The sequence below is a fragment of the Falco naumanni genome, chromosome 6, assembly GCF_017639655.2.
Source record: "Falco naumanni isolate bFalNau1 chromosome 6, bFalNau1.pat, whole genome shotgun sequence".
Lineage (NCBI taxonomy): Eukaryota > Metazoa > Chordata > Aves > Falconiformes > Falconidae > Falco > Falco naumanni.
In genome coordinates, this window is record NC_054059.1 from 67,175,691 (window position 1) to 67,190,548 (window position 14,858).

A 14,858-nucleotide genomic window follows, 5' to 3' on the forward strand; every position below is an offset into this window, starting at 1 on the left:
CTGGCTTACCTCTTGTGGCAGCCAGGCTGTTTAACCCCCAGCTCCAGAAAGCGGTTTGGGCCCAGATGTGATGGCTGGCAGGTGCCTCTGAAGTGCCAGGAGACAGATGTTCAGGCACTGGGTTTTGGCTGGTGCACAGGACTGCATCGCCCTGCCCTAGGAGAGCATGCCGGGGAGAATTTTATAGCTAGTGGTAAGACAACATCAGCACGGGTTGAGACAGCATGTCAGGAGCCTGGGTTACATCTCAGTCGCCTTTCCTAGGTGAGTTTGCACAGCCTGAAGTTTGCAGAGCTGAAAGGCCCGAAGCAGCTGAGCCTGTGTTGGCTGGAGGTGGAAAGCATCAAATCTTCCCCGTGCCACGTTTTCCTGCACAGAGTGCCGTTCAACTTGTGCCAAGCTGCAAGCTGTCACGGTGGAGGTAAGGAGGCTTGGTTTTGAAGCAGAAGGCAAGTTCTGCTTGTGTGCATCTCGAAGCAATTGACATCTGACCCCTCTAGCACAGGACAAGAATACAGCTTTGCAGCCACAGTAGGCACCAAGGCCGCAGGGGCTTGGCGAGGATTAGCGGCTCCTCTCCCCTTCAGCCACTGCTGTGAATTGCTGGGAAATTTTCCCCAATCTGTTTTAAAAATGAGCAAAAGCATGTCACCAGCATGTTGGGAACTCTCAAGCCTTCTGCTGTTGACTGCAGTTAGTGCAAATGCGACCTTGATGGGTGTGTGAACGTGCTGTTTGCCAGCACTTCCACGTACTGCTCATGAGAATGGGAATGGCAGCAGCCGCGCTGGCTGCAGGATAGTCCTTTTTCAGCATCTGATGAAAAATTAAATAGCCATGTTTTTGGGAAGTGTTGCATCTTGGACAAAAAGTCACGCTTTCCGGCTCTTCAGGCAGGACTGGTTAGTGCTGAAGTTGCCAAAATTTCCGTCAGTGCCCCCCACATCCCAGCCCGGGCAGTTGCCTTCTCCCTGACCCGGTGCACAGGAGGGCGACCTCCATCTCCGTGCCAGGGCAGCAACCCTTGGTGCTGTCGGTGAGTTTTTCTTAGGCCACTGTGACAGCTCGTATTTTGCAGATACCTGCCCCATGACGGGCACATTCCTAGGCCACACCGCATCCACTCAGTCCTGGCTCACGCAGTAATTAGCCAAGTGTTTCCTGGCTGCCTTTAATTACAGCCACAACTATTTCCCTCACTGTAACATAATGCCTCTGAACGACAGCAAAGGTTTTGGGCTCCATCCCACACGGAGCGCGGGACGCATGTTGGGACGCAGCCGTGCACCGGCAGCTGCTGATTTGAACCCGAAGGGCTCATACCCCCTTGATGAGTCACATATTTCGTTTTTTGACCTCAAGGTCATAATTGCCCATGCTGGGAATTAGCGGTGTCTCCCCCAGCACCCAGCTGAGAGACACCAGACTTTATAAATCAGCCAGAAGGGCAGGATCCTCCTTATGTGTGTGTGTGTGTGAGTCTTTCACCTGTCATTTGCCCCATCCCATGGCAAAGCAGCTCAGCTGGCAGAGCTGTGGGCGGAAAGTGCACGTTGCCTTCCTGGGCACACCACGCTTGGTCCCCCAGCATTTTCACACATCCAGGTGGCCTGCCCACAGACAGCCCGCGGCTCTGCGCTGGGGGCACACGGTCTTGCTGCGTTTCATGGCAGCACCCAAAACAAGGAGCTTCCCGCACCTCGCTGACGCTGTTGCGGTTAGCTGGCCTGGTGGTGGTGGTGCTGCTGTGGCTGAAACCCACTGTATTTCTGGTTGCAAAATGCGCCTTCACTGGCTTCTGACTGGCTTGGGGGCTGCCAGAAACCAACGCAGCAGCTGCCGGGCTCAGCCTCGCAAGGCTGTGATCTATAACGTGCATTGTCTTTTTATGTAATGCGTTTTATTAAACATCTTCTAAAGCTTGCAAGTGTCCCCAGGACATAACTCTCCAGTGCAACATAACGCTTTGCCAAGTAATGAAGTATGATTTACAGCGGTAACGGTTATCCTATGTGTTTTTTAAAAAATTATTACAGCAATAGCTCTGTCAAATATAGGAGTATAACATGCTGCATTTGGCACGTTTATGACAACAGTGCTCTGGTTTTCTTAACTCCACAGTTCGGTGTTGGCAGTATTTCAAATTCTTGAGACAGATGTTTAAATGAATTTTTTAAGAGGACAGTGAAATACTTTTAAAACATCATATGGTGCTGAGTGTCTCAATATGAGCAGGAACATTATTTCTGTAGCGTTCAGGTAGGGCAGGGCAGCACATGGCCTCTCTGGTTTAGATCTCACAGTAAATGATGGAAGTAGCAAATGTTGTATTAGCTTTCTGGGGCATCCTGGCCTGTTGTTAACTTTTTGGCTGGGGGGCCGAGGCGGGGGGAACGGACACTTGACCTTCTCCTGGATTTAGTTTGCATTTGCATCTCCTTTGTGAGCAGTGAAAACAGATCCACATTTGTTTTGAATGCAGTTCCCACCACGCTGATACAGGACAAAGTGGTCTCACGCTGACACTTTTGAGTGTGTCATTGTGGTCCCAGTGGTTAGGGTTTCAGGCCAGAAATGACAATCATTTGGAAAAATGTAAATGAGAACCCTGATCATATATCTGTGAGGCAGACTGCATTCAAGTATTTCCATCAAAACACTGAAAATTCTTTTTGAACAAAAATCCTTTTTTTTTAAAAAAAAAAAAAAAAGAGGTATTGGCTAAAACTGACGAGAGCGCCGTAATTAACAGCGCCAGGGTATTCGGCTCTGGCATTGCTGTTTGCAACTTTCAATCACAGAAAATCAGAGCCCACAAAGGCAGAAGTCGGCATTGTTGGAGACATCATCGCCCTCGGCATTGCGCGTGTTTGCGGCTGGGAGGGGAAGACGCCCCGCAACGAGGCTGCGCATGCGGTCAGTGCAGAGAGATTGAAGACAAGGGAAGCATCAGTAAAGCAATGAACACTTATATTTAATTTACATTTGACAATTTGCACATAAATAATGATGTAAACCAATACGTAAACATACGATAGTTTGTTGTTCTAGCAAAGTAAAAAGCCTGGTAACTTTGGTCAGAGTCTTTCTTAAGAGAGACAAAAAAAAAACCCCAAAACACTGTTGATTGATTGTTGCTACATTCACATGTAAAACGTCTAAGGGAAGGGAGAAACAGTAAAGAGAAGTAACAATTCTTAAAGCTGATGCATATAAATTCTTGTAAAATTTGTATCAAATACAAGAAAGCACTACAGGCAAATAATAGGAAAAGTGTGTGTCCAGTGACAGAGTAGTGATACTTTGGTTTATCCTACAAGTAAGTACTATATTTATGAACTATTGCTACATTTAAAAGATGTCAGCCTCACAATTTGCAGGAGTGGAAATGTAATGAACTGTAGTCCTTCAAAAGCTGTGTTGAGAGACTTATTATTTCAGGATTGTTTGTTTTTTTAACAGAAGGCATGAAAAGGAAATTTGCTGAGAAAAAGAACCTCCAAATCCTGGATTGCTGAAGTGGGTCATCTTAAAATTTGGAAGTATAACCAGACAGAAGATGTACGTGGAGGGGAGATGCTACGTGAATTGACTGTGCAACTCGTTAACAACAGGGTAAAACAAGACCAGGGGCTCATCCCAACTATCCCTGCCCCCTTCACTGCGTTTTGCGAACACACCATGTGTGGGTGGTACCTGGCTGCCTCTCAGGTTTCTTCAGTTATGTTTTCTGGCTGTGTTTTCACTGACCACCCGGCTCCTTCCCCCCAAGTACACGCTGCCCAGAGAGCAGGGGAGTGATGATCCCCCCATTCTGCAAACAGGGTCATTCCCACCAAATCTGCTGAGACGCCACGCGTGGGTGACGTGACGTTACGTTATTCACATCAGGTTGTTTGCAAGTTCAGGCTTCCCCTGGACAGCCACGCAAGCATACTTGCGAGTGATAAATGCCTTCGTACAACCTTCTGGTTTTGAGGTCATTGGTAGTATGCAAAACTGGATAACATTTGATTTTCACACTTAGATGAAAAATAGGTTTTATTACATGGTTTGGCTCACAACTTAAGTGGTATAAATATATATACATATACATATATAGTATAGTGGTATAAATATATCTATAAATATACATGTATTCTTTGCTACACCTCAAACGTCACCATATCATCTTTGGGCTTAGCAAAACAAAAAGATAAAAGGACGTGCATTCTATCTTTCCCTGTGCACATTTTGGTTTCTTCTCTAAGTAGCAAAGCGTTTAGATAAAACAGCATTGTCTGCACCACTGGACACAAGCACTGAGGTAATTGTTGTTCAACAACTTTGCAATGCCCTTTTCTTCTTTAATTAAATTAACCACAAAATGTACAAACACAAATACTGAGAGTTGTACAGGAAGGAAGAAAAAAAATATGTGCCAGGAAAGGACTCTGTTACCCACTTTTACCCAGGCAAAGTGGGAGTGAAAAATACAAATAAAACTGAACCCCTTCTTTCTCAGGGAATCTGACCATCTTTTTTTTATCCCTACCATCTTTTTTTTTATCCCTGGAAGGCTCTGGCCAAAAAAAAAAAAAAAAAAAAAAAAAAAGAGAGAGAAGAAAGAAGCCTGCCAAAAACTTCCTTTTAGGCAGAATATTAAGAATATTTGTGTGTTTGCTTTTAAACTGCTTTCAGAAACAAAGAACGTAAGTGAGATTCTATTTTGGAAAAGCCACTTTAAGCTGATGCATTCCTTTGGTCATAACATCACATGACAACGTGTGGGGCTAGAGCTGTTTTCTAACAACCTGTGGTATTGTCCATGGCAGGTAGGTGTTTGCTGTGCCACATCTGCTCCGGGCAGAGCTGCAGATAGAAGAATCTCTCTCCTATCCTCCGGCAGGCAGGGACAGCAGTTTCTTCCCTGCTTGCTGCTACTCTGCGGGGTTTTTTTTTTCCCTTTTCAATTCCCAGTGGGGTGATTTGCACATAAAAGTACACAGCATTTTTTTCAAACCAACAGATCTAGGATTCTGTATGTCAAACGTCCAACTTTGGCAATACGAAAAACCACATTTGTTTAAAAGACATTGGTACATAAAACATATTTACTGAAGCCCCGATCTTAGGTTCTTAAAACAGATGTGCAGAAAAACATATCTACAAAGAATGGCCATAGAACAAAAAATAAAAACATTTAAAGTAAAAATTACAATGAATTTTCCAGTCATTGTAAACATTTTCCTAATTATTGCTTTTAGAATGATTAATTGCATAATAAATTATGAAGTACTATCATTGAAAAAATAATTATGGATAGATGATTGTCTTTTAGTAACTGGCGAGGCAATGTAGAGTCCTTTGCCCCTTTTTATGCCCTGAGAAAACAGTAACTTTGGAGTTCCTTCTTTCAGCTGGAGAGCGTAGGGAAACTACTGTAAGCCAAGATTGCTTTGCAGCATTGAAACTATGTACAAGCAACTGCTACAGGCACCCTGACTTGCCAAGTCATAAATAAAAAAAAAATCACTTTGCCAAAAAGTCTTAAGGGTCCATTGGTTCAACTGTTTCTTGCTTGACCTTTACAGGTAACAGAGGTAGTGGGTGACCATGAGGCAACTTCATAATTGACATATCTGACGACTCGTAAAGGTTGCATCCTGAGGAGAGCAGTCCATTTCCCAGGTTCCTCTGTAGAGATACTTTCAGATTAGCTCCTTCCATTTCCCTCCTGAGCATGGTCAGTATATCCTTCTCCACGATCGATGTTAAGTCGATATTGTCCTCCACTTCTTCCAACTTGTCGGCATTGTCACTGATGTCGAACTTCTCGATCTCCTCGTTGATTCGATTCAGGTCCTCCATGGAGAGGCCCGAGGCAGGGGCAACGGGGCAGTTGCCCTTCAGGTGGACCTGGAGGCTGCAGAGGTGAATGTAGCTCTTGTGGCAGTGGATGCATTTATGGGGACGTTCCCGGGTGTGGAGACGCTTGTGCAGCTTCAGGTGCACAAACTGGGTGAATTTGGCTGGGCAGAGCTTGCACTGGTAAGGCTTCTCTCCAGAGTGGAGCCGCAGGTGGGTTTTGAGATTGCTGGTGCTGCTGAACCGCTTGTGACAAACCTAATGCGGGGGGGTGGCAGAGAGCAGAGAAACAGGGAATGAGTGGGAGGGGATTTTATGGTTTAAATCACAGACACCTAGGAGGAGACAGCAGAATGAAGCAGCAGCTTTTTATATCTTCACACTTTCTCACAAAGGGGAAAAAATCCCCGCCTTTTTTATGTAAATATTGCCAAATAGCATTTTGAGTATGGCCGACGGCAAAACTGCATCGGGCAGACGTTGCCCTAGCAGGCTAAAGGCGACTCTGCTCTTACAGATGCTGCCGCGCCAGGGCTGGAAACAGCTGCAGCACTGACTGCGGCCCTGAGCAGCTGAGGGCTCGCCACGCAGCCCTCCCTGCACGCCCTGCGCCCGCACGACTCCCCTTTGGCCTCCAAGGGAGGCTGCCTCTGTGGCATGTGGCATACCTGACACTCGTGGGGTTTTTCTCCCGTGTGTACCAGATAGTGCTTCTGGAGGTGCGCCAGCTGCGTAAAGCCTTTATTGCAAGTCTGGCATTTAAACGGTCTCTCTCCACTGTGTACTCGGAGATGCACCTAGGGAGAAACAAAGCAATTAACAATTTCCAGTTTCCAGTACTGCAACAGAAGTACTTTCAGAGGTTTCCTAAAGTTAGCGGGAGATTCCCATCACCAAAACACAATGTCACCTAGTTACTTAGGTGGCGTCAGTATGAAAACACTGTCTTTACAACCGTGCTTTCCGGCTGGGAGATGCCCCTATTAAGCCCCAACTGGTAAGCAGCCTAACAAGCAAGGGAGGCCCGTCCCTGCTTTTCCTAGATAACCTACAGGGAGAAACCAGACCCTCCCGAGAAGCCTCACGTCTCAGTCTCCTCTGCTTACCTTCAGATTGGAGAGCTGGCCAAAGGTCTTGGAGCAAACGTTGCATTCGTACTTGATCTTCCCATTCTGCTTCTTCAGTGGGTAGGGGAGGGTTTTGTAACCGGTCACATTCCTCTTACTTTTAATGAGATTCATGGCTTCTTCGCCGCCGGTGGCAGCCAGCACCACTGAGGTAGGTTTAGGTTGCATTATGTGTTCTGAACTGGCTGCTGTTCCAGCCGTGGGCGACCCGCTGGTAGGGCTGCATGGCTTGTCCTTCATGCTGGCGGCAGCACCCGTGATAGAGAAGGCACTGTTAGGTGCTGGTATGAGGAAGTCTCTCGGGTGATCAGGCTGCAGCAGTCGACGGCCTCCTTCGCTGGGCAATGAACTGGGGAGCGTGGTGGGGTTCAGCATGTGGTGGGAAAGGCTGCCTCCACTGAGAAGGTTGCCATAAAGAGGATACATCCTTGGGAAAAGATTGAAATTGTTGATGCCATTGATATTGTTCAAAGCGCTTAGGTTATTACAGCTCATATTGAACGGAGGTAATAGGAATTTGGGGTAGTGGGGGTTATAGGACGGTAGAAAGGCAGGCGGGAGGTGGCCAGGGGGTGCGTATCCAGGATAAGACCCCAGTCCTTCTGAGCTGTACGATCCATTCAAGTAAGAGTACGGCTCTCTGTGCTCTTGGGAAGTAGGTGCCAGAGGTGAAACCGTGACCCCTGGACTGCTGTGAGGGCTTGAACTTTTTAAGCTTTGGTCTGGGCTGCTCCTCCCAGAAGGACTTGGCGTAGTAGACGTCTGGATGGGTGAATGAGTAATGTAGCTAGGTCTGTCCATTCCATATCCTAAGGAGGCTTTCAGATAGTCTTCTGGAATGTGAGGTCGGATCGGGTAGACAACTCGCGGGAAGAAACACCTCTCTGGGCTGTAGTTCTTATGCAAATCATCCAAGTCTTTTTCTGGAGTAACTGGTGAAATGTTGGTCTGGAAGAAGTCTTTTCCTTTTGGAGGATTAGATTCCATTTTCAGGATTTCTTTCACACTGTGCTCCTTCTTTGGGATGCCCTTCTGATAGAGCTCATCTTTATCAGCACTGTGCTGCTTTGGATTAACATGGGTTTGTGCTGAAATACAAAGACAAGTTAATGATTATTCAGATATGCCACCGTCATTACCTCTTTTCAAAACACAATCAAACTCCCACAAGTTTAGTGGGAAGGAAGGGCCACTCTCAGAGATGAGCAATCATTTAACTCACCAAAAGCCTAATTTCTGTGCGAAGAAATGCCTGCTGGTATTAAGTGTTAATAAAAAACATTGCTAATTTAAGGAATACCAGCCAGTACATACAGATCTGAATGATGATTCATTCGTAAAATGCTAGGCTCCACTTTGCAAACTGATTTCACCTTTCTTTCCCTTTACATTTGACTAGCTTTGCTGTCTGTTTTCGACGTCTGTTTAAGCAGTATTTCTAATAAATGCAGTAACAAGCATTTGCTCACAATACAGGTTTAACAGAAGGACTTTGCAGAACGCAAGCTCCCAGAAATGTTCCTCAATAAATAACAAGGCATGACAAATAGGCTTTTGCCAAACCACAGCAGTCACTTCACCAGCCAGTTCAATTACTTACAGTACCAAAAAAACCATGGCTGGCTAGGATGAAAGCTTTCTTCAAAGAGAAGGTACTCTCCATCAGTAAACAGATCATTACTCATTAAATATACTGCTTAGGAACATCTACAACAAAGCAGACTATTTACTGCAGATTTCTGTGGCATTCAGTCTATGCAAAACTCCTCTGCTTACAGCTGTACTTTATAAAAAAAATGCTGAAGTGAAGCAAAAGAAAGCAAGACTGGTTGGCTCCAGCTTAAGTTGAAATGCACTTAAAAAAAAAAAGAGGGAGGAAAAGAAATATGTATTTAGAAGAAAACAGAAGCTAGCATCCGTTCGGCTCAGTTCAGCACATACACTGTTTATTTGTATTCAAAGACTCATTATCTGGACACAACAGAATATAAACAGTACACTGAAAGATGTCTTCAACAGAAAAAGAAGTCTGCTTTTATCTGCTCTCCCCAAGTTAATAGTTATATAATCTTGAAACGATGACTTGTAAGATACTTTATTATAAGGGAAAATCTACAAGAAGGTTTCATATTCATGGTTAGTTATGTGCAAGGTTTTCCGTCAGGAGGTACAAGTTGATGCCAATAGCTGTGTGACTCAAAAGTATCACAGCCCTTCAGCCAAGTTTCTACTTTTGTGACTGACTGCTCATACTTCACTAACTGAGGTGAGAAGCAGTTATTTCTGGTTTTTGGAGGACCAGCTAAACCAGGACCAGTGAGGAAAATGCAGACACGCAATGGCCATGCTGCTTTCATCGCGGATTCTTTGCTTCACTATTCACTGCCCTGACAGAATCTATCATTTGGCAACATTACCCTATAAGGCAAAGAAACAGCCATCTATTAAACGTATCCAAGAAAGCAGCTGCTTTCAAAGCATGCTCCTACTCACAGCAACCCGCTTTACAGTAGCATCCTTTTTCAAACGGCATTAGACTAGTAGCAAGCAATTTTAGTTGGAGATATGTGGGCATTTTGTGGATTTTCAAGTTGCAATGAAATGCAATTGAACACATTTAAGTTCAATTAAAATATTTATGATAAAATATAGGGTGTGTTGTACAGCAAGCATGTACACATGTAAGTGTGCAAGTAGCTTCCCGATTACTTCTCTTGATGTTAAAGTTTAATGCAGAACTGTTTCAATAATAAATTAATAGTGTGTCATATTGCCTGGCATCAAAAATAATCTATTTTCTTTGGTCGTTCTGTCTGTACTTGTAGACTGGTAAACATTTTCTAACTATCCACCCAAATTTTTGCATATAACACGAGAGATCCTGCTAGGTTCAGGAAGCTCCATAATGGCACTGTGGATAGTACTATCTACATCTTCTTATCAGCTGCCTGTCACCATGCCAGCTTCTCAGAGCAAGCATTCCTGGTGACACTATCATCGGGAAGTATCGAGACTTGGAAGTATTGAAAGCTGGGCAGCGGGTGGGAAGCAGGACTTGTGAAGCCTTGCAGCCGAAAAAATAAATAAATACCACCTTATCTGTCGAGCAGGAACTTCAAATTGACACTTTTCTCTTTTAAAGAAAGAAAATCCAGGGGGAGGGGAAGAGGAAGGAGAAGTGCTGGCGCTGCTGGAAAAGTGACAGAGAAACTGGGGCCACTTCAGTTAGAGGAACGGCTCCTACTGTCACAAGGTTAAACATCAGGGTGGGGACATATGTGCCTTATGTGCCGGAGAAAGCCCGCAAGTGACAAAAAGGAAGCTCACACCAAGAACGTAACTTTCTGTGCAACAGGCCCATGCCCCCACTTGACAGGCTAAAGATAATTGCTCTTTCCTTCCCTTCAAAGTTTTCCCAGTAAAGCCTTCCCTCCAACTAATTTCCATGTGTAGACAGAAGCTGCAATATTTAAAGATCATTTTTCAGGTCTAACCGTGACAGTTCTCTTTAGTTCACAAGCTATCTTTGGTCCATAAACCCCCTCTTGGCTTTTTCACCTATTTTACCTGAGCATAAGGGATGCTTCACAACACCAGAGAGATCAAAACATGATCAAGTGTGTCAGCACTGTGTAAAACAAGAGAAGGCAGTGCTGGGGGCCAAGGAGAGGTTCTTACCTTTTATACTGAAAGTGGATTTAAACCAGGGCTGAAACTGACTGAGAGTTTTACAACTTTTCTTGTTGCTCTTAAAGGAGCCATAAAAAGATGTATTTCTTATACATGATTTTTTTGGTTTTACTTCTGATTTTAGAATTAAGTTCTCACTGATGACAATGTCTCCCTCTTGCTCTTGAAATGCATTTCTCCTTCCCACCCCCACATACATACATATACAGTAAATATAGGCACATATTCTTCCAAGATCTGTCTAGTTTCTGTGGTCAGAGAGACACACAGAAAAGAAGTTCATGACAAAACAAGAACAGTGCAGCTGCATTTCTAAGTTACTGATCTGGGGGGAGAGGGGGGAAAAAAGAAAGAAAAAAACCCAGACGTGCCTCTTTAGGAGCCTGATCCACTTCTAACTGAGGTCGACAGATTATTTGCTCAGATCTGAGATCAGTGAGTGCGTGCAAGAGGAAAAGGGACAAAACTCCTGACTTTTAAGTATTAATGAAACTTGAGCGGAGGGGCTGCCTGAAGTCACTCCAATGTGGGTGTTCCAGCTACAGACTGCTGCATAGCTGTAAAGCTTTGCTCTCGTTTCTTGTGCTCCGAGCTGTAGCCTGAGAAAGACTTCATAAGAACAATGACCTGTTTTTTCTAAAAACTTGAAAAACGGTTGTAGGCGGCCAGTAATTTCAATAGTAATTTCAGGAGTGAGATGGTACTGAACACTTCGAGTGGTAGAGCTTAATTATGCCGATTCACATTTTCGATCTAAATTAAGCACCTCTTTTGCTAGTAGAAAGAGAACCTCGAAGTTGTGAAGCAGGCAAAACAAAGAGTGTTTCCATTCAAAATGAGAACGGAGACCTATACATTAGAAGTATATAATTTGATCATCTGTTTTCTAAATGTGTCCAAGGCAGGGTGACATGCCTTGGAAAACATTTTGCTCAGAGAAGGTTTTTAAGGAAGTCTTCAAATAATCCTCAACTGTAAGTCAACTTTAGCCCTCCAATTCTGATTTTGTGAAGACAACCTTTCATATAATTTCAAAATCATTTTCCTGAGCTCTTTTGAAGATTCCAGGAGGCATTTTTTTTAAGCAAGTGCAGATGTTTCCTCCCAACCCAAACAGAAAAAAGCTTCAAAACCAGAAAGTGAAACTGCCCATAAACAAAAGGGAAAGCAAGCAGCAGGGCTTAGCTAACGGCTAGCATGTCAGGGCCAGCAGGAAGAAGAAAAGAATAAACCACATTTAAGAAACAAGCATTAAAAAGTTAAATCTTCACAGAATCTGAAAGATTTTAAATAATACCTCGTTAAGCCTGTTAATGAAACAAAAAGATTGCCAAATGTTTTATAAACATGCAAATTGTCTTCCCCCAACTCAAACTTTTTTCCTGAAGCTTGACCAACAGATGTTACCTGCCTGTACTTGACTGAGGAGACAAACACGACATGAGCAGCAGGAAGTTGCATCACATGATTGCAATACATGAACATTATTATCAAATAGTCATGTCCTGAGTCAACGCAGTTGTTTGGTTTGGGGTTTTTGTTTTTTTTTTTTTTTATTGTTACCCTCTTCACCCTCCATCCCCAAATAATCCCCCCTACAATGAGGTAGGAATAATATGCTAAACTATGTGGGACCCCCAATGCAAATTTCCTCTGTCTGTTCGCTAGTCCAAAAATAAAATATCACAGACAAGACAAACTGAGAGTCCAGTTGAATGAGGCCAAGCATATTTAACACATTACTGGAATTTGACTTTTTGGCCAGCAGAATACATAAATCTTGTGCCATCACACTTAAAACCATTTGATGCACAACAGTACCATCTGAAGATGACATATCTCAAATCTTGATAATAAACAACATCAGTGGCTTCAAAACAGGCAGGAAGAAGGGGATCATTTGAAATGAGACTGAGTTTCTGCCACCGGGATAATGCAGTCTTGCCTCCACCACTATTGTGCAACTCTTTGCAGGCACTCCAACATCCACTCGAAGTTACGTAGCTCCACTCAGGGCTAATCATGGCTGTGAAGGTAAGTGTGTGCTTCAGCGTCTGAAGGACCAGGTCAAAGGCCCCAATTCAAGAAAACACAGAGGACAGGGTTAAACCCATAACTAAGTACATGCCTAATTGCTGTCTTGAATCTGGATGCTTTCCTTCTACAGCACAAATGAACTAATGCTGAAGAAGTTACCTTTAATTTGAAAGTTTGCTGTTACAGAGGCAAGTAGATGTTATATGTGGATGTGTAATATATATTTATGCTCTAAAGTGGTAGTTCTTTCATTTTTGAGGCCACTAATTACAGGAAATAAAGCCAGAGAAATTCTCTGATACATTTTTCCCCAGAGGCCCATCCCGCTCAGGTGCTTAAAGAGGAACTGAGGTGCTAAACTCCCAAGACCGTGATCCCCAAACCCCTGAGGCACCTAAAGCAACTGCCTGTATTTTAAATTGGCAAGGCTGGAAGCTTTCCACAGGTGTGTGTCCCAGGTGGCCTGTGCCAGGCTGGGCAACCAGCCAAGGCACGGCTCTTCCAAAGCCTCCTGTGGGCACAGAGACATGGTGCAGGGAGACAGCTGGGTGCAACACAGCAGGGCCAGGAGTTGGCAGTGCTGCTGCCCCACGCTCACGCTAGCGTGTGTCCCAGCAGGGTGGAGCCCTGACTTCAGCCTGCAGCGGGACCTGGTCCCCAGCTTTCCCTCCCTCTTCCTCAGAGGGTGCCAAAGCCAGCAGCTAGGAGCTGGGAGAGGCAGCAATGCTCAGCTGCTCCTCTGCGGGAAGCTGTGCCACTTTAAACAGTGAATTATTAGCAATCCATTTGGCTGGAGAGAGCTTTTCCTGACCTTCTAGCAGCCGGAGGAGGTGACCAGTGCAGGGTGCCCCCAAACAAGACCGTATTAAGATGGGGCAAAGCCCCATGTCTGCAGCAGGTACAAGATGCTAGCGATTTGGGGCCAAGCTTTCTGCATTTTATTCATAGATGAACACAACGCAAGGGCACCTTGGCCAGGCTTGCAATGGAGGGAAAGGTTGGAGGGGCAGCAGGATGCTCACTAGTTTCAGATTTAACCAGAAGAAGTGGCCTGAGAGGAAGGGGAAAAAGAAAACTGAACAGTACTCACATTTGCTTTAAATTCATTCGGTTCCAGTACTAACGCTGGAAAAACCATCCCTGCTTGCACGGTTGCTACAGGGCCTTCAGCAAATAAGCATCTTTGGGAGACGTCTGGATTTTTTTTCCATACTTTTCAAGAAAGGGTACCCAAACGTTAGAAAACCTCAGTCCTTATGGTATCTGTAGGGTTTCTGGCCCAACTGCAGGCTTTAAGCCTGAATGTGTTTGTCACAAAGATGAGGGGGCAAAATAAAAAAAGTGAGAACTTTTTCTCATTTTTTTGAACGGCTATTTTCTTTAGGTGGAGGGGGCTAACAAAATTTCTGAACAGTTTAATCAGAATTATCTTTAAAAAGAACAAGGGATATTTTGATTTCAGCATCTGGGAAGATTGTTCTTTTGAATGTTAAGACTGAACTACACAATTGTTGCTAAAGATCCCATCTCTTTAAATCCACATATTGAGCCTACTTTTATTAAAATGGATTATTCTGCACATGTCCAGACACTCCTAGCTTTGACCTGATAAAGATTAACCAGCCAATTCACTGACACTTTCGAAATACATTCCTTGCTACTTCTGCAAGACAACCTAAGATGCCAGCAGATGCAGGAAACCAAGGCTGCATCTGTGTATCCTCCTAGCTAGTGGCCAAATACGTCTGGCTGGATGTTTGCAAACTCCTCGTGCACAGAAACACTTAATGCTGTTGTCTCGTACCACATGTAGGTCCTACTGAAAAGGCAACAGTTCCTCATATCAGGAAATAAAACTGCACAACAAGTGGTGATATGACATGTGCAAAGATAACAGAATCAGTGAGATATATTTTGAATATGGAATATAGCAGCATAGGACATCCCCTCCCTCTCTTCCCTCTGCCATTAAGACAAAGCAAATTGTTTCCTGTAATTTGTAGGGAAAGACCAAAAACTGGTAGAAGGACGACATCCATGGAGGACAGAGGTACTTTTGATTAATTTGAATGTGTGGCATCATTTTCATGATGTGGGGTTACATTTTAGGTCTAATGATCCCCAAAGTAACACTGATACTTTATAAGCCATTATTTG

At 44.2% G+C, this 14,858-nt stretch overlaps 1 protein-coding gene across 5 annotated transcripts in view; it reads right to left on the bottom strand.

Moving 5' to 3' along the window:
* Positions 1 to 2,953: 2,953 nt before the first annotated feature.
* Positions 2,954 to 14,858, bottom strand: part of PRDM1 (PR/SET domain 1) — a 66,070-nt gene continuing 54,165 nt past the window's right edge. For all 5 annotated transcript variants that reach the window (XM_040598912.1, XM_040598910.1, XM_040598913.1 and 2 more), the window contains 3 exons: positions 6,954 to 8,062; positions 6,516 to 6,644; positions 2,954 to 6,105 (listed from right to left, as the gene is read on the bottom strand). In XM_040598912.1, coding sequence (XP_040454846.1) covers positions 5,530 to 6,105; positions 6,516 to 6,644; positions 6,954 to 8,062 — 1,814 coding nt within the window. In that variant the 3' untranslated portion in view covers positions 2,954 to 5,529. The remainder of the gene's footprint in view (positions 6,106 to 6,515; positions 6,645 to 6,953; positions 8,063 to 14,858) is intronic.